General features: G+C 47.8%; 1 protein-coding gene across 9 annotated transcripts in view; it reads left to right on the top strand.

Annotated features, from left to right (window-relative positions):
- The window catches only part of UBR4 (ubiquitin protein ligase E3 component n-recognin 4), a 132,503-nt gene that overhangs the window by 66,020 nt on the left and 41,647 nt on the right, over nucleotides 1-24,836 (top strand). For 5 of the 9 annotated variants that reach the window (XM_040462878.1, XM_040462928.1, XM_040462909.1 and 2 more), the window contains 19 exons: nucleotides 491-602; nucleotides 2,361-2,491; nucleotides 2,613-2,790; nucleotides 3,254-3,358; nucleotides 4,898-5,053; nucleotides 5,865-6,039; nucleotides 12,660-12,756; nucleotides 13,416-13,523; nucleotides 13,976-14,092; nucleotides 14,999-15,208; nucleotides 16,933-17,082; nucleotides 18,298-18,525; nucleotides 19,284-19,362; nucleotides 19,874-20,119; nucleotides 20,872-21,040; nucleotides 21,484-21,628; nucleotides 22,217-22,302; nucleotides 23,005-23,092; nucleotides 23,355-23,548. In XM_040462878.1, coding sequence (XP_040318812.1) covers nucleotides 491-602; nucleotides 2,361-2,491; nucleotides 2,613-2,790; nucleotides 3,254-3,358; nucleotides 4,898-5,053; nucleotides 5,865-6,039; nucleotides 12,660-12,756; nucleotides 13,416-13,523; nucleotides 13,976-14,092; nucleotides 14,999-15,208; nucleotides 16,933-17,082; nucleotides 18,298-18,525; nucleotides 19,284-19,362; nucleotides 19,874-20,119; nucleotides 20,872-21,040; nucleotides 21,484-21,628; nucleotides 22,217-22,302; nucleotides 23,005-23,092; nucleotides 23,355-23,548 — 2,774 coding nt within the window. The remainder of the gene's footprint in view (nucleotides 1-490; nucleotides 603-2,360; nucleotides 2,492-2,612; nucleotides 2,791-3,253; nucleotides 3,359-4,897; nucleotides 5,054-5,864; nucleotides 6,040-12,659; nucleotides 12,757-13,415; nucleotides 13,524-13,975; nucleotides 14,093-14,998; nucleotides 15,209-16,932; nucleotides 17,083-18,297; nucleotides 18,526-19,283; nucleotides 19,363-19,873; nucleotides 20,120-20,871; nucleotides 21,041-21,483; nucleotides 21,629-22,216; nucleotides 22,303-23,004; nucleotides 23,093-23,354; nucleotides 23,549-24,836) is intronic. The other 4 variants (XM_040462889.1, XM_040462946.1, XM_040462899.1 and 1 more) reach the window with 3 other exon arrangements.

The raw sequence follows: 24,836 nt of genomic DNA, 5'->3' as shown, positions 1-24,836 counted from the left end.
AAACAGGGATGGATTTTGTTTTTCTTGTTCAGGGCTAAGTCCCCAGGGAATATACCGGCGGTTGCTACATAGTTTGTGCTAAGTGACTGTTAATTAAGTGAGTGTGTGAATGAACGTCAAGATCCAGTTCCAGTGATTGTGTCATAGAAGCTCAATGTTTGAAGTACTGATTTTAGCACAGAGCGAGGATGAGCCTGCGATCTGATGAACAGCCAGATCCATTTGTAGAGAGCCACTGTGACCAGCCAGTCTGTTACCAGGAACTGAGATTCAGGCAGGTAGGAAGTGCGTCTTAATATATACCAGGCCTGGAGATGGGATTAACTACTGAATTTGGTCAGCAGGGTTGCAGGTGAGAGTAGATAGATAGGTCTTTCACACGTATGTAAGTGACTGACCAAGAAAGGAAAGTTTTTTTATAGACAGTTTCGTGAATAATATAAAACCTAATAAGCGTGCTAGTTTTTTGTTTTTTTTTTTTTGACCTCAGGATCCTGCCGTGAGCTTCTCTTGTAAACAAGCTCTAATTCGAGTCCTAAGGCCCAGGAACAAGCGGAGACATGTGACATTGCCATCCTCCCCTCGAAGCAACACTCCAATGGGTAATGTGAAGTCTGGGTTTAGGCTTGTGTGTGCACGTGGTGGGGCCAGGGGGAGGGAGGTGTACAGCCTTAGGAGGTATTGCTCATGTTGACCAAGGTCCTGGAAGCTTTGTTTGTCTATCCTGTGTCTTACCCTGCTTTGTTCCATAAAGATTTTAAGGTGGCACATAAAGATGCATATAGTAAATAGAATAAAAATAAAATTGAAGCCATAAGAAAACAAAGAAAGGTTAATAGTAAAAGTGAGCCAAGGATATAGAAAATTTCTGTCCTGAGGTTGTTATGTGTCTTGCATTATTAACAAATGAAGATTTTATATTCGGCTGAAAGCTTCCCGAGAGCTATAGCAAAAATAAGAACAGTTAACAAAAGTCACAGTGACTAAAGACAAAAAACAGTCATTTTTCAGGAAAACTATATTTTCCTAGCATAAGAACTCTTCATTAAGGGCCCATTCTATTGCCTAAGGGGTAGTATCCCCAGTGGTCTTGACCTACAGTAAGTTTGTTAGCAAATATCACAAGAGATACCCCTCCTGATGCACTTGGACACAAGTCAAGGGCATGACATTTAACATTTTAGTAAAAGCAGTTCTACAAAATGTCTAAATATCAGCACGATTATGTAACTCTCTGGTTACTTCCTTGGCTCACAAGTAAATTTCCAATGAAAGTCACATATGTAACTTTAAATTTTCCACTAGTTGCATTATAAAGAGTAAAAAGAAGTAAGTCCAGTATGTAAAGAATACCATTTCAACATGCACTCAGTATAAAAACTTACTAATGAAATACTTCCCATTTAAAAAAAAATTTTGTACTGTTTTCAGAATGTAGTGCATCGTTCACACAATCCCACATGTCTCTTTGGACTAGCTGCATTTTCATTGCTCTGCAGCTACACGTGGCTGGTGGCCACCTTGTGGTACAATTGCAGGTTTATTGGAATGTGTGCAACTTGATGATCTTCAGATAACCTTCCTTGGATATTATTTATTAATGTAAGCTTGAGTTAGGCAACAGTTTGTGCCTCTTTTCTTGGGTGAGAAACTACCATACAGGTAATTGGCATTTCCAGTTCAGGCCTTTGTCATGTGCTTTCACAACCCAGTAAGTGGAAGGCAAGGAAGGCCTCCACCCTCTTCTGACAATTAGGGGTTTAAACCGGACTCCTTTTCTCCATTATCAGAAGGGCTTCCCGCTTGACACAGAAGCCAGCCTGGGCAGGACCTGTAGCGGTGGCCTCAGTTTCTATTTGATGGTTGTACATTTTAGTTCTGGTTCTTCTCGTAATGGTTATGTAGTATGAAAATCCCACAACACAGCTGTTTTGGACAGGAGTGAAATGATACTCCAGGCTGCCGTGATGTCACAGATAAACATCTCAATTGTACTATTTTCCCGGTCTTGCCCAAGGTCTTGTGGGAGTTGGTGGGAGCTCCTGGGGCCTACTGGTCTTAGATTTTTCTGCCCGTGGAATTCAGGTTGTTTTTTTTGGTTTGTTTCGTTTTATTTTCAGTTTTGTTTTTTTTTGTTTTGTCACTTCGTCAGCTGGGAAAGTCTTCTCCTAAGGGGGCAAGATCCTGCTGGGCCCAGGGAGTGAGAGACAAGGCTGGGGTGTCCTTGTGGCTTACCTCTAAAGCATAGGGCTCTAGCTGGTAGCTCGTCTTGGGTTTACGCTGCTGCATGACTCTGCACACCACACGCCAAGGGAGGAAAGAACAGGCACTGTTGGGTGACTGGGGTTTCTTTGGCTCAGGAGATAAGGATGACGATGATGATGATGATGCAGATGAGAAAATGCAGTCATCAGGGATTCCGAATGCTGGTCACATCCGTCAGGAGAGCCAGGAACAGAGTGAGGTGGACCATGGAGATTTTGAGATGGTGGTGAGTCTCCGGCAGCAGGAGAGGGGAGGAAGAGTCTCTTAGCTCTCTTCTAGCTCTCATTCTGTGGACTTGCAAAAGCTGCCGTTTACTGTGGGACACTGACAGAGCTTTCTCTCTGCAGTCTGAGTCGATGGTCCTGGAGACAGCTGAAAATGTCAACAATGGCAACCCCTCTCCCCTGGAGGCCCTGCTGGCAGGCGCAGAGGGCTTCCCCCCCATGCTGGACATCCCGCCTGATGCAGATGACGAGACCATGGTTGAACTAGCCATTGCCCTGAGCCTGCAGCAGGACCAACAAGGTAGAAGGCCGTGCCGGGAACAGAGCCGCCCGGCGGCCTTGAGCAGCAGAGAGGGTCTGGCAGTTACTGATATCCGGCTGACTTAGCTTGTCCCCAGATTTGGGGAGAGGTGGATCTGGGTGAGAGCTGTTCAGAGACACAGGTGGAGAGTGACAGGGTCATGGTGGGATTTGCAGTCTGGGAACCAATCTCCTCATTTCTGTTAGTTTGGTCTTTTGGATTATTTCCTCCCAAATCTGTTAGATTCCTCCGGCCTGTGTCCTGCCTGAGCTGAAGGAAGCCTTCCACCATGTCTGTAACCAAACTTGGTGGGTGGACAGCACCGGCTGTTGATTAACTTCCTCCAGGCCAGAGGGGGTCACACGCCGGTGAATTTAGACTCCCGAGGGCAGCAGGCGGCCAAAGCAGTGCTGTGGACGGGGTCTGGAAGGAATGCTGTGCTCACTCTCCACTTGTTTCCCAGGCAGCAGCAGCAGTGCCCTGGGCCTGCAGAGCCTGGGGCTGTCCGGCCAGGCACCCAGCTCTTCCTCTCTGGACGCAGGAACCCTCTCTGACACCACAGCATCAGGTAACTGTCCACAGCAAGGAGCGCGGCTTGGGGCCCCAGGACCCTCCGGCCTCGCTTCTGGTGCTGTGAGAGTGGAACGGGCAGCTGCTTTGACAGGCCATTCTGGACTTCCTGCTTCTGCCTTTGCTTTAGGAATGCGGGCGTGGAGGGCACGGTGATGCAGCTCGGCAAAGGCGCTCGTGGCTCTGCTTCCTGACACTTTGCATGCTGCCTGGCTCCCGCTGGTCTCCCGAGGAAAGGCCGAGAGAGCGGCTTGCAGGGTGGTCAGCTGTAGGGCTCCAGTGACAGCTTTCAGGGCTCTTCGCCAGAGTCCTGACGCTCTAGACAACATGGAAAGGGAGACGAGGAGTAGCTAGAGCTCATGCCATTAACTGTTTTCTCTTCATTTACAAATAAAAGCGAAGCGGCAAGAAGCTGAGTTCTGCTTCAGGTCGGTGAGGCTCACCTGCAGGGGCCTGTGAGCCCGGGAGGTGGGGGTGGAAGTGCAGAGGAACTCGTCAGACCCCGTTTTGTCTTTGCACTCCACCTCTTTGCTGATCTGATAAGAAAAAACCAAAATGTCTTGAGCAGAGAGTTGGACCAAATAGAGGAGGATGGGACACTGGGTGATCCACTAGAAAATCAACCCCTGAGTGACGTAAGGGTTGATCTAGAGTTTTCCAGAGTGCTGCTTCCCTGTATTTCTTTTTTCCTTCTTTTCTTTCTCTCTCTTCTCTTGGGAGTTTAACCCTGGATAGAAGAGAGGGGGAGAAACTGGCTGTCCCTCTCACCTTGCTGCCGTGGTGTGTGTCGCTTTTCTCCAGTTTCGTTCGTTGCCGTCCTCTCAGGCTCGGAGGTGGCCATCGTGCTGTGCCGATTGTGTTTCTGCCGTGCTCTGTGGCTGTCTTGGCTTTCTTCCCCCCTGTATCTCATCCAGCGTTTTCCTCCTGTCTCAGCTCAGCCCTGATCCTGGATGCTGTGGCTGTCTCTGGGGAATTTCCTTGCTTCATTCTTAGCGTCTGATGAGGATGATTAGGAGGGGTGAAATTTCCCAATGAACTCCCCTCTGGACCACCTGATCAAAAACCAAACCAAACAAACAAACAAGGTTGATTCAAGAGCTCACGACAAGTGATTTCCTCACATAAGCACAAATGAACTGATTGCAAAACAAATCTTAAAATTCAGAGTTCTGTGCTTTGAATGGTAATGGGTAGTCTCTGATCTCAGCAGGTGTCAGTAACACCTAGACAGTGGTGACTGTGAAGCATTCTAACTAGAAAACTGAGTGTCCACATCACAGATTCTTGTTGGATCTCTGCACTGTCTACTCGCTGTAGTATAGCAGCGAAGGAAATGCCCAGCGAACTGGGGTTTCACTTCTGTCTAAGTACTGTTTGCAATGCACCGTGTACAGTGTTTGTTCCTGTTGGTGATTAACCAGCAAAGCAAATCTCTCCCTTTTTCCTTTGATGACAGGATGTATCAACCGCATTGTGTCCCCTCTGCACTATGTGGTTTGATGCTTTCGCCCCCAGGAGGGGTTTTTACCTGTAACAGCTCTCGTTATTCTCTTAGCTCCAGCCTCGGACGATGAAGGCAGCACGGCGGCGACTGACGGCTCCACCCTTCGGACCTCCCCTGCTGAGCATGGTGGTAGCGTGGGCTCGGAGAGCGGGGGGAGCGCCGTGGACTCGGTGGCTGGCGAGCACAGTGGTAATGTGGCTGGGGGGCCCGATCTCCCTGGGCAGGGGCGGGAACACACTAGGAATCTCTGCCTGGGTCCTGGGGGTTGGTGTCAGGCAAGGGAAGTTTTGGGGGTTCGCTGAAAGCCTTGAGAAATTCATTTGACCTCAACTTTGGAGTTTCAAACGCTCAGGGATAATAGCTTAAGGAGCAGATGGTTAATATTGGGATATTTTACAGGCCACTTTTAGTTGTCTCTTTTTGGAAGAAAGCAGTGACGTGCATAATCCCAAGTCATGATTGATCTAAAACAGTTAACGGTACGACCTTAAAGTCCATCTTACTGTGGCTCTTGTCCCCCTCTGTTGGGGGAAGCTGTTCTGGACAGTCCTCCTGTTGATGATCTGATGTGTTAACATGACAGGCCATAGTCTACTGGTTGAAAGGGCAGGGCTCTAGAATGAGAAAGCATGCCATTTTGGTTCGACCTTGTAAACCAGTCTGTGGTTAAAAATTTGAAATGAAAATATTTTGTAGAAGAGATTAAGAGTAGCTGGTAATTTCTAGATTCCCAAGTCAATGTGAGTGTCCTTTGAAGATTGTTTTTGTAGGTGGATCTTCTATACCGTAGAAGGTTGAGTGACTGGTGCCCTGGGAGTCTTTCAGCATAGTGCTGTGGGGCCAGAATCTAGCATTCACTCCGTATTTATTTTCTTCTTCACGCAGAAGAAAAAACGTTCTAAAGCTACTGGTCGTCTCCTAACTGTTGCGGACTTCAGAATGCGTTGGGTTCCACCACACTTGGGAGACGATACACACTTTTGTAACCTTTTCCCTCTAGTATCTGGTCGGAGCAGTGCTTATGGTGATGCCACAGTGGAGGGGCACCCAGCTGGACCAGGAAGTGTCAGCTCAAGCACTGGAGCCATCAGCACCACCACCGGACACCAGGAAGGAGACGGCTCTGAGGGCGAAGGAGAAGGGGAAGGAGAAGGAGATGTCCATACTAGCAACAGGTTAGGACTTGGTCATTTGCAGTCAAGAGACTGTGGGAGAAGATTCCAGGAACAGGATGATGGACCAGTTGCAGGAGGTGGCGTCACGATACCAGTCTATTTCTTTTGAAATACCGAAGGCAATAAATTCAGGAAACAGTTTAAGGTCTTAGGAAGCCTTCTAGGTTTGTCTTCTTTACCCTAATTAGGATTACATCAGTGTAGGTTCATGGCAGAGAGGATAGAAAGTAGTTTTTCTCTTAAGGTCCTGGATATCCCTCAGTCACTATAAAGTGATTTTCAGAAAACCGTGTATCTTCCCGCTCAAATCTTTCTTGTTTCCTCATCACCCATGAGCCCATGTTGTAGCATTCTCTTTACAAGCAGCACTGTTCTAGGCTCAACAGTTGTAGCTGCTAGGTATGTACTAGAAGTAGTAGCTCCCGTGTTCAGCGTGTTTATAAGGTGACAGAGCAAATACGTGTTTATAGCTGGAGATACCAGTGGTAGGGCATTTGGCAAATTGAAAGCGATCTGTAAAATCCTAATCCGTCTCCTTCAAGAAGTTGTGGTGGTGTTTGGTGCTGGATTGTTGGAGTGAATGTAGTCTGAACTGAGAGGTGACTAGAGAAATACATTTGTGTTCTAATGTTTGTTAGATTTGTTAATAGATAACTACCCACAGGTATCACATTAGTGCAGAAATAATAACTGGCACTTTGAACTCCACAATTTCTACAAAAGGTCACTAGAGCTGATAGGCATCAGAGACATTTTCAGAGGGCGTCAGCGAGTGTCTCCCATATTCCCTGTTTCCTTCCACTTGAACCTCAGTTCTTGGAATATCTCTGATGAAGGTGACCTCTGGCTCAACTGATGATATTTTGATGGGATTTGTTTTTTAACTTAACACGAAGGGGTTTTTTACTTAATCTTTTTTTTCCTCACTTAATGTGCTCTCTGGGTTAATTCTATGTGTCCAGAGAATGTGGTCTTTGTGATTTCTTGTTTTTTGAAATTTATTTAAAAACTTTTTAATCCAGTCTTCCGTTGCTTGTTAATCAAAATGGTTAACTTTATTTGTGATTAGTGTTAATTACTGATGTATTTGAATTTATGCCTACCTTTTACCTTCTGCTGTTTCTTTGTTTTGCCTGTTTCGGTGCTTCTTTTTGTCTTTGCAGTCCTCTTTTGGGTTGATTTCCTGTGTTTTCATTCCTTTTTCTTTCCTTTTACCTGCCCACCCCCCCCACAAGTTTGGTATTGCAGTGTCTTGGTGGTTACCCTCCTCATTTCAGTGTGTACGTTTAACTTCTCCAAAACCAGAGTTAACTAAGAGCTGTATCTTCTACCTGAATACTAGAGAGGACCTTAGAAGGCTTGGCCCCTTCTTATCAACTTAAGCGGTGACTTTCCTGTGCTTTAATTTCTTTTTAAAAAAGGCTTTTGAAGCTTTCAAGGTATTGTTACTGTTTTATATAGTTTATGTGGTCAGTGTTTATTCAGATTTACTTATATGTTTATCTCTTCCGGTGCTCGGCATTTTCTTGTGCATGTCAGACCTTCTGTCTGGGATCATTTTCTTTTCTTCTTTTTTTTTTTTAACGTTTATTTATTTTTGAGACAGAGAGAGACAGAGCATGAACGGGGGAGGGTCAGAGAGAGGGAGACACAGAATTGGAAACAGGCTCCAGGCTCTGAGCTGTCAGCACAGAGCCCGACGTGGGGCTCGAGCTCACGGACCGCGAGATCGTGACCTGAGCCGAAGTCGGATGCTTAACCCACTGAGCCACCCAGGCGCCCCTGTCTGGGAACCTTTTCGATTGAAGATGTCATTTAGATTTTCCTTTAGGGGAGGGTGGCTGGTTACAAAATCTCAGATTTTTCTCAGTCTGAAAATGTCTTTATTCAGCTCACATTTTGTAGACATGTTTTTGATGGGTATACAGTTTTCTTTGAGAGTTTTCTCCCGCCAAATTGAAAATGATACCTACCGTGAGAAGTCATCTACTGTCATAATTACTGCTTCTTCGAAAATAGTGTCCTTACTGGTGCTTATAAAATCTTTATTTTATCATCGTTTTTAGGATATGGTTAGGATGGGTTTCTTTGCATTTCTTCTACTTAGTGGTCTTTGGAAATGTTGAATGTTTGAGTTAGTGTCTTTTTATTCTAGACGATTCTCACCTATTATGCTCAACAGATACTGCTTCTGTCTCGTTTTCTGTCATTTTTTCTTTCTGGGAGCCTACTTAAAATAGATGTTTTACTATCATATTCTCTTTTCCATCTCTCATGATAGCTTTTTTTTCTTTGAAAAAATCACCTGTGCTTAATTTATAGTTTCTTACGATCTGTTTGAAGCTTTCCAGTTGTTTTTGTTACATCTGTTTGTAGTTGTAAGCCACATTAATTGATTTTTCTGTTATTAAACCAACCTTGTGAGGACACTTGCTTGTGATATCCGGTCCTTTGCATCACTGGATTTGAATTGCTAATATTTTATCTAGACCTGTAATTTTTGTTTGAAATGTTTTTGTCAGGTATTGGTATTTATATTATTCTGGCCTCCTAAAGTGAGGACATGTTTCCCCTTTTGGTGTCTTTTAGAAGAGCTTATGTGAGAACAGCATTATATAATCTATAAATTCTCTTATAAAAATTTAGCAGTGGACTCATCTGGTCTGGACTTTCTTTAAGGGAAGATTTAAAATCACAGATTCAGGGGTGTCTAGGTGGTTCAGTTGGTTACGTGTCTGACTTTTAATTTCAGCTCAGGTCATGATTTCACAGTTCATGGGATCAAGCTTCCTGTTGGTCTCTGTGTTGACAGTGTGGAGCCCGCTTGGGATTCTCATATTCTCTCTCTCTCTCTCTCTCTCTCTCTCTCTCTCTCTCTCTCTCCCCCCCCCCTCTCCCCCCTCCCCCCTCTCCCCTCCCTCTCCCCCTCTCTCTCCCTCTCCCTCTCCCTCTGGCCCTCCACCCCTCCCCCGCTCATGCTCTTTCTGTCCCTTAAATAAACTTTAAAAAGTTTACAGATTCGTTTTTTAAATGATACAGAATTTTTTATGTTTCCTCATGTGTCAGTTTTGGTATGTTGTCCTTTTCAAATAATTTGTTAATTTTTTAAAGATGTCTGTTGGCATAAAGCTGTTATAAACTTTTTTTTATCATCCTTTTAATGTCTAGGATCTGTAGTGATTACCTTTTTTCATTTCTAATATTGGTAACTTAACATTTTTATTTTTGATATATTTACAAATGTTTATGAGAGGGAGCGTGCGCAAGTGGGGGAGGGACAGAGAGAGGGGGAGACACAGAATCTGAAGCAGGCTCCAGGCCCTGAGCTATCAGCATAGAACGCGACACAGGGCTCGAACTCCCAAACTGTGAGATCATGACCTGAGCTGAAGTCAGAAGCCTAACCAACTGAGCCAGCCACCCAGGTGCCCGTGTTCTTTTTTTAAAAGTCAGTTTTGTTTGGAGTTACCAACTTTATTTACAAGGAACTGACTTCTGCCTTTGATTTTCCTGTTTTATGTCTGCTTTCTATTTTATTTCCACTCTTTTTTAAAAAAAAATTTTTTTAAAGTTATTTATTTTGAGAGAAAGAGAATGAGTATGCCAAGCGGGGCAGGGGCAGAGAGAGAGAGAGAGAGAATATCTCAGGCAAGTTCTGCACTGTCTGCATGGAGCCCGATCTGGGGCTCGAACCCATGAACTGTGAGATCATGACATGAGCCGAAATCAAGAGTTGGACGCTGAAGCGACTGAGCCACTCAGGTGCTCCTTATTACCACTCTTACTGTTTCTTTTTTCTGCTTACTAAAGTTGGTGTAGTACCTTATTTTTGGGTGGGGGGGTTAATTTTTTGTTCTTTTTCTAGCTTAAGATGGAAGCTGGGGGCTTAGTTGGTTGAACGTCCAACTCTTGATTTCAGCTCAGGTCATGATCCTAGGGTTGGACCAAGCACTAAGATTCTCTCCCTCCTTCCCTCTTCCCTCTCCTCTGCTCATGCTCTCTCTCTAAAATACAGAGGGAAAAAATAAAAAAGATGGGAAGCTTAAATAATTGGTGTTCCACCTTTCATTTTAAGTACATATTTGAAGCTATATATTTCTCTCTAAACTTCCCTTTAAATTCTGCTTTAGCTAGATCCCATGTATTTGGATGCATTGTATTTCATCGCTCTTCAGTTCAGAATGTTTTTTTAAGTTCTATTGTAATTGGATCTTTGTTCCATAGGATATTTAGAAGTATGTTGCTTGTTATTTTTCCATTACTAATTTACGATTTAACTTACCATGGTTGGGAACATACTGTGTGATTTCAATCCTTTCAGATTTCTTGAGACTCCACATTGCTTTTTTCTTTTTAATGTTTATTTATCCTGAGAAAGAGCAAGTGAGCGGGAACAGGGGAGAAGGGCAGAGGGAAAGAGAGAATCCTGAGGTGAGGCTCGATCTCACAACTGCGAGGTCATGACGTGAGCCAAAATCGAGTTGGACGCTCAACCAACTGAGCCGCCCAGGTGCCCCTCGGCATTGCTTCTAAAATGATGTTTTATCTTTTTATACCTTTAGTGTCTTTAGGAAGGCCATTTTAGGTAATCTAGCCATGTTAGTAATAGAAATATCTAAAGTGGTTTTAAGTTAACTTTTGGTTTTTTCAGGGATAATTTAATCGAGCAATTGTTAAAGTCTTTTCTTTTAAAGAGTTTTTAGTTTTAAGTAATCTTTACACCCAGTGTGGGGCTTGAACCTACAATCTCGAAATCAAAAGTTGCATGCTCCACCAACTGAGCCAGCCAGGCACCCATGACCCGTTTTAAATAATGTTAATAACTGGTTTTTTTTTTTTAGGTTTTTTTTTTTTTTTTTTTTTTTAACTTTTACCATTGAAAGAGAGAGAGCACGTGCGTGAGCAGGGAAGGGGTGGAGAGAGAGGGAGATACAGAATCCGAAGCAGACTCCAGGCTCCGAGCTGTCAGCACAGAGCCCGACGCAGGGCTTGAACCCACGAACTGCGAGATCATGACCTGAGCCGAAGTCAGACGCTTAACCAACTGAGCTACCCAGGCGCCCCAGTAACTGAATTGTTGTTACTTTAAGCCACTAAAGAAAAGGAAGTTGTAATTTTTCGTGTAGAGTTTACTTTTTTTTGGTTAGACGTTTTTTGTTTTTTTTTTAAAGTCAGCTCCATGCACAGCACAGATCCCAACATGGGGCCTTTGAACCCACGAACCTGGGATCAAGACCTGAGCTGAGATCAAGAGTCAGATGCTTAACTGACTGAGTCACCCAGGCACCCCCTTTGTTTGTTAGGCTTCCCATTTAAGAGTTTGAAAAGCCAACAGTCTGACAGCATCTTGGTCCAGGTCCAGACTCTGCTCATTTTGTTGACTTTTCTTTCATACACGTGTATTCACAAGTATGTTCTGCGTATCTGAAGATTTTAATCCCATCGCAAAGCTTGCTATGTTTTATCCTGCAAGTGTTGAACTGCTACCATCATCTTACTTTCTTTGCTATGTCTTGTACATTCCTGAGCAGTTCTTACTCATTTGTGCTCCCCACACAGCTTGCTTTGTCCTCGGATGCATAAGTGAGGTTTTAGGTGTAACTGTATTCTGAAGGACTGTTAGCTCATTCCTTTGAGTTATTTTTGGAATCATGGTCATTTATCCTTCAAGTAAGACCCCATACTTAGGTTCAAACTTTTACTACTTTGAAAATATTCCGGATATCTCTTGGGGTATGTTAATACCTGAAAATCACTTTTTTATGTGTATGTAGGCATACGGCTTGTTATACACAGTCTGTAAAGTAAAATGAAGCAAGATCAGTTTACGTATTATGAGAGCGAATCCATTAACTCAGCAGATGCACTCTTAATCTGTGTAAGATTATGTGTTAGATGAGACTGCCGACCGGCCTGTCTAATAAGATGCTAATAAATTAATTTTCGTTTTGGTCCTGTCTTGAAACAGCATATTCACAAGAGACCCAGAGGTACGCATATGATAGGGAAGCCCAGCCGTGTATGCAGATGAAGAAGGGTAGTTAGTGCCTAACTGAATGTGTGGGAGAGCTCATGGGTCCAGTGGAAAGGGCGGTGTTGAAATTGAATTTTACACTAGGAAAAATGATGGGGGAGTGGAGAGGCTAAAGCAGTGCTGGGCCTTCCTGAAGACTTGAGAAGCAAGGAAAAGAAAGGCCTGGATCACTGTGCAACTGGATGATGCAGACTTTGCAGGTGGAGGAATCCCAGAAGATAATGCCTGGAGGCAGAATGGGGCCATGTGTTGGAAAAAGCCATAGAGTGCACCATACTGAAGGTGTGATTTTGCTACTGAGAACAACTAGGGCCCGATTGCTTGAGACATATTTGCAACTTCTCCTGTAGCAGGTTTTCAGGGCCATCAGTTGTATCTTGGAATAGTTTGTTCCTTTTAGTGGAACGAGATTTCTCCTGTGTTGCTGGTATACCAAACAGGCATCTCTGAACATTTTGCTGATGCTAGGATCATTCCGAAGCAGTAGGCTCCTTGTTTACCTTGGTGGCAGGAGGAAAGAACTATATTCGGCCAGTTAGTGGTTGTGAACTAGCTCACATTTCATGTATTTTCCTTGGCCTTTTAGGCTGCACATGGTCCGTCTGATGCTGTTGGAGAGACTACTGCAGACCTTGCCCCAGTTACGAAATGTTGGAGGCGTCCGGGCCATCCCGTACATGCAGGTATCCCTCAGTTCACCCGGGTCTGTCACGTTGTGGTTGGACCATCCTTCGGCGTGTTCACGTGTCTCTCCCAGAGGCTCTGTAAGGCCTTGTTTGGTGTTAGGTCAGAGAATAATGGAATGCAGCTTTGAATTGCAAGTTTTAGCCCTAAATTCTATAGGTGAAAAGGCCAGGGGTCGGAGAATTTAAAAAGATGTCTGCAAGTCCTCCAGCTAGTTACTGACAGAGCCGGGAGCAAATGTCTGCTCCACAGATGCTTGGTGTATGTGAGTCTGTATTAACACAGTGTTGGAATGTGGTCTGCTAGCTGTTCTCGCACTAACTGCCTTCGTCTTAGGCAGAGAGCTCTTTACTTTGGGCACAGCACACTGCCCCCTGTCAAGCCACTTTGGTTGATTACAACATAGTTTAGTTGATTTGTTTTGCAGACTGTTTGCAAAACGCCTTCTGTGATGCCACGTGTGGCGTATACCAAAGTTCGACTCTTCCGACTCCGGACACTTCACCTTCGGATACCTCGAGATTTAGGACCTTTTCGTGGATCAGAGTTGTGACTGACAGGGGCGTCAGGAGGATCGGGGTTTCTTCCGAAACACCTTGTGTTAGAGTCGTCCTCTAGGGTACTGGTCCTCACGTTTTACCTCTCTGTTGACTTCCAGGTCATTCTGATGCTCACTACAGATCTGGATGGAGAAGATGAGAAAGACAAGGGAGCCCTGGACAACCTGCTCTCCCAGCTAATTGCTGAACTGGGCATGGACAAAAAGGTAAGGTTGGAGAGTCCCACTGTGTCAGGAACAGGCACAGGCTGAGGTCCTTCCAGCCTGCCATCCTTCCCTTAGAGGAGCTTCACTTCATTTCTGGGGGGCACCACCTGAACAGGAGGGCTCCGGTTCCGGTGATTCAACGAAAGCAGTAGGCCTGCGTTGGCCCAGGCCTCCTGTTAGGTCTGGACGTAAATGAGGAACAGACCAAGTCTCTGCCCCCACAGACCTTTTGTAGTTCCCCAAGCTGAAAACAAGAAATTAGTTACTTGTATCAGAACATGGGCTCTTAAGCGTAGCAGGCTCTAGCTCCTCCAGGTGTGGTCCACCGATAATCGGAGCTTGTTTTGACTGTGACTCCGTGTGAAGAACATATAGGCTGGAAGGAGTGTTGTTGAGAGGAGGCTTCAGGCTTAAGGTAAACGGGGGCTTCTGGGCTCTGCTTCTGCCTGCAGGACGTGTCCAGGAAGAATGAGCGCAGCGCCCTGAATGAAGTCCATCTAGTGGTAATGAGACTCCTGAGCGTCTTCATGTCCCGGACCAAATCTGGATCTAAGTCTTCCATATGTGAGGTACTGTCTCTTTGAGCATATGGGTGTGTGGAAAGGAAAGAGGATTGTCGGGTTGGTGCTGGGGCTGAGGGCACAGGTGGTAGTTAGAATAAGGCCGTTGTCTATTGTCATTCTAGAGGAGACAGATTCTAAGCTGTCACCTCTTCCAAGAGCAGAGCTTCCACCTTGTTCAGAGTACCTTCCAAGTCCTGATCTTTGCCAACAGTCCTTCCAAGTGGAGCGGTTACAGGGTTTGGAAGTTCCATTATTGAAAGGAGGGGGCTATTCTGCAAGGCGCAGGATGGCTAAGAGGATTCCCCTACTGTATGTTGCTATGAGGTATGGTAATAAAGCAGAGAGAAAGCAGCGTGTGCGTGGTGGAAAGGAGATTAACACAAAGCAGAGAAGCTGGAAATGGAGGCTGAACTGCATCCAATCTTAATGAGCTTATGAGCTGTGGGGTTTGCTGGGATTTGCAAGGCTCTCCTAATGGTTTTATTTACAGTGGCTTTTCCCTGCTTTTTTATTCATGTGATTACTTACCCCATCTCCTTTAGAAGCTGGTTCTGTAGAGAGAGCCCCTACTGGGAGGGTGGGGGTGCTATCTGGTGCTCACGGTGGAAAGTTTTCCCTCCCCTTGAAATGGGCCACTTTTCTCGTTGCCCAGGGAAGAAAGCAAGCCACCCTTCCCGGCAGAGAGGTTACCTAGCCCGTGCCCCCTTGGCCTCTGGCAGGGGTGTGGGGTGGGTAGAGCTGGGAACCTGCCGTTGTTGGGAAGAGCTGGGGGGTGTTTGAGTTAGTCGGGGGACCTCTGGCCCGAGATGAGCTCAGTCCCTGGACTGCCACTCTGAGAACGTCACCGTCGTTTCTCCCCGCTGCCTCCAGCTGCTTCACGAGCCACCCTGACCTCTTCTCTCTTTTCCCCAGTCCTCTTCCCTCATCTCCAGTGCCACGGCAGCGGCCCTGCTGAGCTCCGGCGCCGTGGACTACTGCCTGCACGTGCTCAGATCCCTGCTGGACTATTGGAAGGGCCAGCAGAACGACGAGGAGCCCGTGGCTTCCAGCCAGCTGCTGAAGCCACACACGACGTCATCCCCACCTGACATGAGCCCGTTCTTCCTCCGCCAGTACGTGAAGGTGAGGCCTCTCCCTGGATGTAGAGCGGCTCCTGCCCTCCTCCTCTCTGCTGTCTGTGAGTAGGGTCCGAGGAGCCAGGGCAGGGAGCCTGCTGGAGGCAGCCTGTGTTCCTCGGGGTGGGGGCCCCCGCCCCCCCTACTCTCGGCGTGATTTAGTGAACGACCACTCCTCCCGACCTACTGGGGTGCAGACTCCTGCCCTTTGTGAAGCCGGGGAACTGAGTGAAATCAGACAGATGCGTCCTTGCATGTGAAGCTCCTTAGAAAAAGGTGAGAAGGCACAGGGCAGTGTCAGTAGTGACTGCGTCCTGCTGTGTATGTCAGACTCCCCTGTGGTTGTCAGAGCCCCTTCAGTGGGCTTGTTTAGAAGATGGGCTTTCTGGTCAGGTGAGTTTGGGAACCAGCATTCCCACTTCCCAGCCCCGAAGGTCGGGCAGGTTCCGTCTGGCCTTAGTGAGCCTCAGTTTGCACGCTGGGAAATGACGCTCCGCGTAGGGTCAGCTGTGTGGGTTGTCGTGAGCGCTGAGTGGCGTGGCGCAGTAAAGCCCGGCGCCGAGTGCTCACTGGTGCCCATTCTGTGTTCATCATCTCTACCACTGCTGTCCGTCTGCATCTGGGCAGTGGCCTTCTGCGGTCGGCACCTGCTGTGCTCCCCATGGCACACGCCGAACTGCTTTGAATAGTTCAGGGATAGGATAGGCATAAAATGTGAACCTCACTGTGTCCTCTTTAACCCTTTGCTGGTCTTCCATAACTTTTAGGCCAAAAAGTTCTCTGAGAACCCAACGATCTACCTAACTCTTCAGCTGCGTCACTATGCATCCTGGCACGTGGCCCCCCTGATCTGTGCCTTTCCCCACATGTGGCACGCCACTTTCCTACCTGCTGTCTTTCTGAACTTCTTTCCATTTGCGTCACTTCCTTTCCCTCTAAGCTAATTCCTAGTCCTTATTCAAGACCTGGCTCTCATGCGCTGGATCCTGGGAACAACCTCCCCAACACACACTTCCCTGCTACCAGGTCGGGTGGAGATGGCCTTTCCCCGGGTCCCCAGAGCACCCTGTACACACATGTGGAGTCTTCCCCTTATTTGCACCTCCTGTGCTCGGCAAAGGACCGATGAGTAACTGGCGATTGAATACACGAGACACGTTGGGCCCAGACTCCTGCAGGCTCTGTCCAGAGAAACACACAGCCCGCGGGGTATCTGCTGCTTCCGCCATCCCCACAGCCCTCAGTTGCCCTGCCTCCAGGGGATGTGTGTTTAGTGATCTGGCTGCCTTGCTTTACTGAAATGTCTTTTGTTATAGCAGAAGGTTATGGATCTAGGGAATGGAGTGCATTTCTCGTAGGAAGTCAGGAGTCCTTCCTCACCACTGTTTTTTTTTTCCATTTTTTACCTTTAGAAGTTGAGTTTTTGTGTCAAGCAGAGCACAGCCAGTCAGCATCAAAACCCACAGAGTGAAATGTTAGAACTTTCAAGACAAGCGAGATCTGTGTCCAGATGTACATGCAACCTTTGCATGTGACAAAGTTGCCCTCAGGAGCCTGGGGTCTTGCTGGGTTCAAACTCAACTGTCAGACAGCGATGGTTCCCATTTGAAAGGTGCCATTTGCTAATTCCAACATAAGCTATACCTAACAAGCAGCAAGCCGGCCTTTTTCCTAGTTGTGGTCATGGAAAACCGCCCGTCACAGGTTCTTACACAGGTGTTCTCCCTCCAGGGTCATGCTGCTGATGTGTTTGAGGCCTACACTCAACTTTTAACAGAGATGGTCTTGCGGCTTCCTTACCAAATCAAGAAGATCGCCGATGCCAACTCTCGAATCCCCCCTCCTGTCTTTGATCATTCTTGGTTTTACTTTCTCTCAGAGGTAAGTGAAGGCCCAGGCAGCATGCCATTCCAGGAGAGGACATACTGGCTGTGACAGCCTTTATGGCCCCCTTCTGTCCTCGCTCCCAGGAGGTGTTGCCCCCAGCAGTGCCGCTCACACTGTGTTGATCTTGCCCCGGGTGTCCCGTGTGGTGAAGCTGTGGAAGATGGCTGTCAAAGCAAGCCGTGCCTCTAGATTTTAAGTCCATACGTTTAACTCTTTCTGTGTATGGTAGGAACAGACAAGTTTAAAAATTTGAATGCTGGTAAATAGAGAATGTAGTAGTTAAGTTACGGAGAGATTTTAACATAGGGGATTGCTTGAACCACCATTGGAAAACCAGAAAAGGAAAAAAGGGAAGCCAGAGACAGTGACTACAGGAAGCAGCCACCAGAAACCCGCGTGTGAAGAGGAGTCAGCTGGGTGGGCCCGAGGTGGGGGTGCTGCTTCCGGTGCCCCAGGAACTCTGAGGGGCCGCGGTGCGGTCGATTCTGGAAGTATGCAAAGAAGCTGATGATCAGAACCAACTGTAGTTGGTTTGTCCTTGGATGCTGAAAAAATGACGGAGGCTGCCAGCGTGAAGGGCTATTGCCAGCATAGCAGGCAGACAGGAAGGAGCCGGTGCTTTTTCCTCTTGCCCTCTGTCGTGCCTTTTTGTTCCCTGTTGGTAGGACCGGAGGGGGAGCCAGCTGGCAGAGAGGCAGTGTAGTTAGCGTGCTTCTGGACCGGCCATTGCAGGGCGGTGTGTGGTGGGGCAGGTCTGGGACCGCCGAGATTTGGCAGTTTAAGATCAGCCACCATCACAGCAAGCTTGAGATTAACTCTGGGAAGAGTGACCTGTTAGCAAACCCCAGATGACCATTTCAGGTTTCCCCACCTCTTTGACCAGAAAGAGAGATTCTGGATATGTTTTCTTGATCATTTCACTCTGGGTGGGCCGGAGTGGGGGCCGGCTTCCCTGTAGATTCCAAAGGATTCCAGTAGGGGAGTGGGGATACGGCTGTTTTTCCCTCTCTGACGTCTGTCTTTCCATGCCTGCCTTTCTTCTGGTTTCTGTAAGGAATACCGCGGTTAACTGGAGGCCGGCTTGGCCGTGAGGAAATAGCTTAGCTTGCGTTTCTTACCAATTTTTAATGACAGTTCGTGAACACCTGGGGTGTCACTGCTGTCACAGTTCCTGAGTCATTGACTTTTCGTGTTGCTTTTCCCCTCAAGTACCTGATGATCCAGCAGACTCCGTTTGTGCGTCGCCAAGTCCGCAAACTTTTGCTCTTCATCTGTGGATCAAAGGAGAAGTACCGCCAGCTCCGGGATCTGCACACCCTGGACTCCCATGTGCGTGGGATCAAGAAGCTGCTGGAGGAACAGGGGATATTCCTCCGGGCAAGCGTGGTTACAGCCAGCTCAGGCTCCGCCCTGCAGTACGACACACTCATCAGCCTGGTATGAGGGCGAGGGGGCATGGCGGGGCAGACAGAGGGCGGGTGATGCGGCTCGGCCAGCGAGGCGGTAGGATGGAGCAGAACGGGGCTTTTAAACATTTAGAGGGCGTTAAGGCCACAGTTGAGCTCAGGGCGAATCCGCGGTGCTGTACGTCCGGTGCAGTTGGCGTCAGGGTCTGAGATTTCCCCACCACCGTTCCCACTCCCGCCTGATGTCATGAGTCGTGGGGTGGCCAGTCATGACCACTGTCGCTGGCTCCACCAGAAATTTGCACACCTCTGAGTTCTGTCCTTCAGCACTAAAGACATGATGTGTTACTGTCTGAAAGCGGTTTGGACTTTGGGGATCAAATCGAATCATCGCATAGGAGCATCTAGAAGAGGACGTCTTCGGTGTTCAGTATTTCTAAGCTAGTGTCCTTCCTGGGGTGCTTTTAGCAAAAGAAAAGGTGGGAGTGCGGGAAAGAAAGGGCAAAGTAACCTGGGTCGTAGTTTACCGTCACGGTGTCTCTCTCTCCTGCTGTGTCACTGAGCGGCCTGCAGGGTCCCTGTAAACAAAGGGCGTTTGTGTGGTGGGTGTAGCCCAGAGGAGGCTCCATGAGAGCTGCAGTGTGTGCACTTGGGGAACCCGGGGCACGGGGTCAGCAGCCGTGCACAGGGGGTTGTGCTCAGTATGCAGTCCGGAGTCAGGACAGTGACCCCTCAAGTGCGGGCTGCCTGGCGGGGCTGCTCACCTCTGCGGATTGGTTTCCATTTCAGATGGAGCACCTGAAAGCTTGTGCGGAAATTGCTGCCCAGCGCACCGTCAACTGGCAGAAGTTCTGCATCAAAGACGACTGTAAGCAGCGCAGCTCCTTCGGGCTGCTGTTACTTCGTCGTCCCTTTGAGAACTAGGTAGTGAGGCCCACTGTGTGCCAAGCACTGGCCTGGATGCCGGAGACGCAGCCGTGAGCAAGACACGTAGCTAGAACTCTGCCTAGCTGAGAAGAAAAGTCAAAACTTAGGAGCGATCAGGGTCAGAGACAAAATTCGGGGTGCTCTGGGGGCACAGAGTAGGAGCGGCTGACCTCCAGATTATAGAGCTAAAACTAAAGAGGAGCCGGTGGGGTCTAGAGAGTCGTCTTCTTCGAAGAAGTGGGGGCTGAGAGTCGATCTCGAGGTAGCTGTTTGGACATTTGTGAGGTATTCCTGCAGCGGGCATGAGTTCTGGGCGGCATCTGGCAGAGCAGCCTCGGAAAGCAAGCCGGTGGGAACGGGGCCGGTCCTGGCTGGGTGCAGACACGGCTCCCGTGGTGGGGAAGTCCGCGGTAATTGTCTCAGAACCGAGCCCCGGTCTCCTCTGCCCACAGCCGTCCTGTACTTCCTCCTCCAAGTCAGCTTCTTGGTGGACGAGGGGGTGTCTCCGGTGCTGCTGCAGCTGCTGTCCTGCGCCCTGTGCGGCAGCAAAGTCCTCGCCGCTCTGGCGGCCTCCGCGGGCTCCTCCACTGCCTCCTCCTCCTCGGCGCCTGTGGCTGCCAGTTCTGGACAAGCCACGACACAGTCCAAGTCGTCCACGAAGAAGAGCAAGAAAGAAGAAAAGGAAAAGGAGAAAGAGGGTAAGCGTTTGTGACCAGGGTGATGTGTTCTGCTTCCTCTTGGAGCACACTGTTGATGCTCCTTTCAGGAAGGGCTTTCACCCGGATGTGCTAGGGACCTAAAACTCAGATGCCCTCTAGTGTCTAGTTTTGGTTTTATTTTCCTTTACACCTTACACTTGTGACTTCCCGTACCAAGGAAAGGCCAAAGGGCACTGAACGTTTTTAGTAAGCCAAGTATGTTTTTCCATGAAATAATAAATCACACTTGCTGTGTGAGAAGGTTGTCAGTGTTAAATGATGCTCGTAAATGCACCTCGTGAACTGTTAAATGCCCCACAAATGGAAGCTGTTTTAGTGGACTCCCTACCATCGAAAAGGCAGAAGCCTTTCTGTTTTCACTGCTTTTCGTGGTTCTCGGAGGCCTGAGACCGGTGATCAGCAGAGCAGGGGAGGTGGTTTACGTTCTCCCAATTAATGATACAGGTAGATGTTTTAGGTAACGGATCTCCGACGTAGCCGTGTTTGTTCGGTGCCAGGCTTGCGTCGGCCCTTTGTCCTGTGCCTTTTTGGTGGCGTTATTGCACGTCTGTCTCATTTGGGGCTGGCCTTCTGGTTCTCCTGTAAACAAAGTTGTTTTCAAATTAAAACCATTTAGTTGAAACTCTTAGACATGGACAGAATCCCCTCCCTCTCCATCTGGTGTCACTGGCTGTAGGACCCTAGACCATGCTTCCTGGTCTCCAGTCCTCAGTCCCGCCCTGATCTTGCAGGTGAGAGCTCAGGCAGCCAGGAGGACCAGCTGTGCACAGCTCTGGTGAACCAGCTGAACAAATTCGCAGATAAGGAGACCTTGGTTCAGTTCCTGCGTTGCTTCCTGTTAGAGTCCAATTCTTCCTCAGTACGCTGGCAGGCGCACTGTCTGACGCTGCATATCTACAGGTGGGGTCCGGGGCTAGGTTTTGGCGGTCTGCATGGGTCCAGGACCCGAGTGGACGATGTGGTTCTGTCTTGGCTTCATGTTACATGCTCACGGTTTCAGTCTCGGTATTTATATCGGTCTGGATCCTCTTGACTGTGTCTTCGTGAGGTTAGCCGTTCTTAGCCATTAAACTGATGTCGTAAGCAAGAGATGCTTGCGTTTTTTTCTGAGAAGGCTATATTTTGGAGTTTGTAAAGTGACCAGTCTTGACTCTTCAGGCCACCTTCTGAAGATGCACCTGTTAGGATCTGCTGTCAGAAGAACAGCAGAATGGCTTGAACTTAACCCCTGGTTGTGGGGAGGGAGGTACAGCTACAGAAACAGTACCGGGGCATTGTTGATAAATAAAAGGAACTCCAGGGTTTTCTGCTGCTTGGTAATGCGAACTGTCCTTTATCTACAGAAACTCCAGCAAATCGCAACAGGAGCTCCTGCTAGATCTGATGTGGTCCATATGGCCAGAACTGCCAGCCTATGGTCGTAAGGCTGCCCAGTTTGTGGACCTGCTAGGGTACTTCTCCTTGAAAACCCCACAAACGGAGAAGAAGGTAACATTTGATGTATAGTCAGGGGGCTGTCTAGCCACGTTTGACCTTTTTTCCCTTGAGTTAACATTCTGACCGTCCCACATGGGGGGCACACCTGTAAAATCTCTTTAGATCTATGTTAAGCACTCCCAACACGTATGCCACCAGATAACATATACTAGCAAATAAGCACAGGCTGAATTTGGCTTAGCCAGCAGAAGGAGATCAGGTGGGGAGGAAAATGCAACCCATTTAAAGTTGTTTTAGGAAAGAAGGTATCCCCCTCGTTTTCCTGGCTGCCCTGATGGCATCCCTAAAAGTGTCTCTGCAAGTCGGATAACCATTTTGTGACTTCTCCATGGGAATAAAAACGGTCTTTGTCCACAGGGTCTGAAAAGGTGACTGTTCCTAAGTCTGTGGAAACTTGTAGAGAAGACAGAATCCTTTAAATGACTAGGAATTAGGCCCAGCCTTGTGTGATTCTGCACTGGGGCTGAAAAGCCTGGTATTTCTTGGGCGGTATCAACTAGATAGCAGGAGACAGAAGTCTTTTCCAGGAAGACTTTCCCTTGGCCTTTAACTCTGGTCTTTTATTAACTTCTGTTTCAGTTAAAGGAATATTCCCAGAAGGCTGTGGAGATTCTGCGGACTCAAAACCATATTCTTACCAACCACCCCAACTCCAACATTTACAGGTGGGCCCGTTCTGCCTTCTCCCTAACTGAAGCTCCCTCAATCAGGGCCACTTGCCGTCTCCACATTGGTTAGCTCCTACATAAGAATCAGTACGCCTCTGTCTAGTTGGTCTTCGAATCCCTCCTCGTAGCTGGAGCCTTGCACACCCAGGGCACTCAAAATGTAACTGCTCGATTAGATTTTGGGAAGCAGTAATTTGAGAATGTTTCCTACTTCGAGGGTCTGAGTCTAAATCAGATGAGCGTACAGAAAATGGCTAGGTTAAAACAACTTTTGAAAGAGTATCAGTTAAACTAGCAGCTATTATTTCCCTGGTTTAATAACAACTGTTCTCTTTTCTTCTAAACTTCATTGAGGTATACTTTCTATACCACCAAATTCACCTATTTTAAAGTATACAACTCAATGATTTTTGGTCAATTTAATTGTGACTCTGCTTTGAGTCAAATATTAATGTAGCTTTTTAGGATTCCTCTGACCTCAGGATGGCTCAGAAGTAGGAAACATCTGGGGCTGATTGGTTGACATGTCCTTCCTGTGACTTCTAAGTCCTGTTGGGATTTCTTGCGTTTCCCTGTGTTCTTACTAGGGGGGGGGCTCGCCTTAAGGAATGTCGCCGTGGCGCGTTCATGGCTTCTTTGTGAAGCTCGGTGCTTTCTAAAATGAAAATTTCCTTATGCTGAGACTGGTTTCTTCCTTAGCACCTTGTCTGGCTTAGTGGAATTTGATGGCTATTACCTGGAGAGCGATCCCTGCCTGGTGTGTAATAATCCAGAGGTGCCATTTTGTGTAAGTGCCATCTTTAATGTGGGCAGTGGTGAGGCTTGCAGGGCCAGTGGGTTTCTCGTTCAGAGATTGATTGTTGCCACATAGGTGTTCCTCTCCCGACGGTTGGTCACCAGTGGTATGAATGCTTACCTGCCACGCTTACCACCTCAGATAGAAGTGTCATCCGTGGTTGAAGAGTGGGTTACAGTGGTCAGTTTTGAAGAAGGCAGGATGAGCCGGTGGCCTTGAACCGATACACTGTTTTGTGTCCTCCTGTGTTTAGTATATCAAGCTGTCTTCCATCAAAGTGGACACACGGTACACCACCACCCAGCAGGTCGTGAAGCTCATTGGCAGCCACACCATCAGCAAAGTGACGGTGAAAATCGGGGATCTGAAACGGACAAAGATGGTGCGGACTGTCAACCTGTATTACAACAACCGGACTGTGCAGGCCATCGTGGAGTTGAAAAACAAGTACGGGCTCTTCAGGCTTGGGGAGGGGCCGTGTAAGGCTTAACACCAGCTGTTGGTTTTGATTGCTGGAATGGGGTGAAGCAGCACATCCCCTATAGGCCTGGTATGTTCTCTTTCCACTTCAGTCAGGGCTGGGGACAAAAGTGAAACACCGTTTCCTAATGTTGACAAAGGTTCTTTGGCCTGTCCGGTGGAGCCCTTGGGGTCTGAGGGAGCAATTGAGCAGTCTGCCCTCTGAGAGAGCAAGCTGAGTGAGGGGACTGCGGGCTTCTACCCGTGTTAATCGGGGCAGTTCTGGGGTTAAAACCGATACTGGGAAATACTTGTCGTTTCTTGGATCAAGATGATGTTTGCTTGCTCACAGAGAGGCAGTATTCCTTAAGAAGTTTCTCTAGTACGCAGGCCTTATATTGATATGTCGCACCTTCCTTTTTTTTTTTTTTTTTTTGTTCTAAATCTTTATCTGTGAGAGAGAGACAGAGTGTGAGCAGGGAGGGAGCAGAGAGAGGGAGACACAGAATCTGAAGCAGGCTCCAGGCCCTGAGCTGTCGGCACAGAGCCCGACGTGGGGCTGAAAGTCACGAACCGTGAGATCATAACCTGAGCTGAAGTCGGACGCTCAACTGACAGAGCCACCCAGGCGCCCCACACCTTCCTTTTGTATCTGCCTATGTTGGATCTTTCTAGCTCATGTGTCCTGGTGTCTGAATCGGGGCACGTCATATGTGGGCCAAAGAAGGCACCGGTGGGGGTTACAGTGTTGACCCACAGAGACAGATCTGTTGAAATCTCTGGCGTGGTTGTTGGGCAGAGGACATGGGGAGGTGCTGCTTAAGTAGGAAGACTTGCAGGGCTGTTCTGCACAGAATAGAAGTATTGGTATTATTCTAAGGGGCAGAACAAAGCTAGGCTGGACCACATCAGCAAACGGCCACAGGGAGCTTGGCCGACAGGAAGTTTTCTTCCTTTGGAGAGCAGTTCACATTGGTCACGCGCAAGTGAAAGCTGCTAATGCGGATGACCCGCTCCCCTTCTGGAGGAGGTGGGTTTCATTTCCTGTTGCATAGAGTCCGTGCAGCTGCCGGTGAAGCGCTCAGAACCCGCGATGAGACCGTGGGCTCGCACCCCAGCTCTACTGTCTGTCTTTCTGGTGTGGGAGCAGTTGCGTAGTTTGGTTTAGTGTATGTAGACTGCCGAGAATGGAGCCTAGCATGTAGGAAGTGCTTAATAAATGTTACCTGTAGTTAATGTGATTACCCTAAATTACTACGTGCCTTTTTTTTTTTTT

The sequence above is a fragment of the Herpailurus yagouaroundi genome, unplaced genomic scaffold, assembly GCF_014898765.1.
Source record: "Herpailurus yagouaroundi ecotype Mexico unplaced genomic scaffold, PumYag 77, whole genome shotgun sequence".
NCBI lineage: Eukaryota > Metazoa > Chordata > Mammalia > Carnivora > Felidae > Herpailurus > Herpailurus yagouaroundi.
This window is presented reverse-complemented; position numbering and strand designations above follow the sequence as displayed.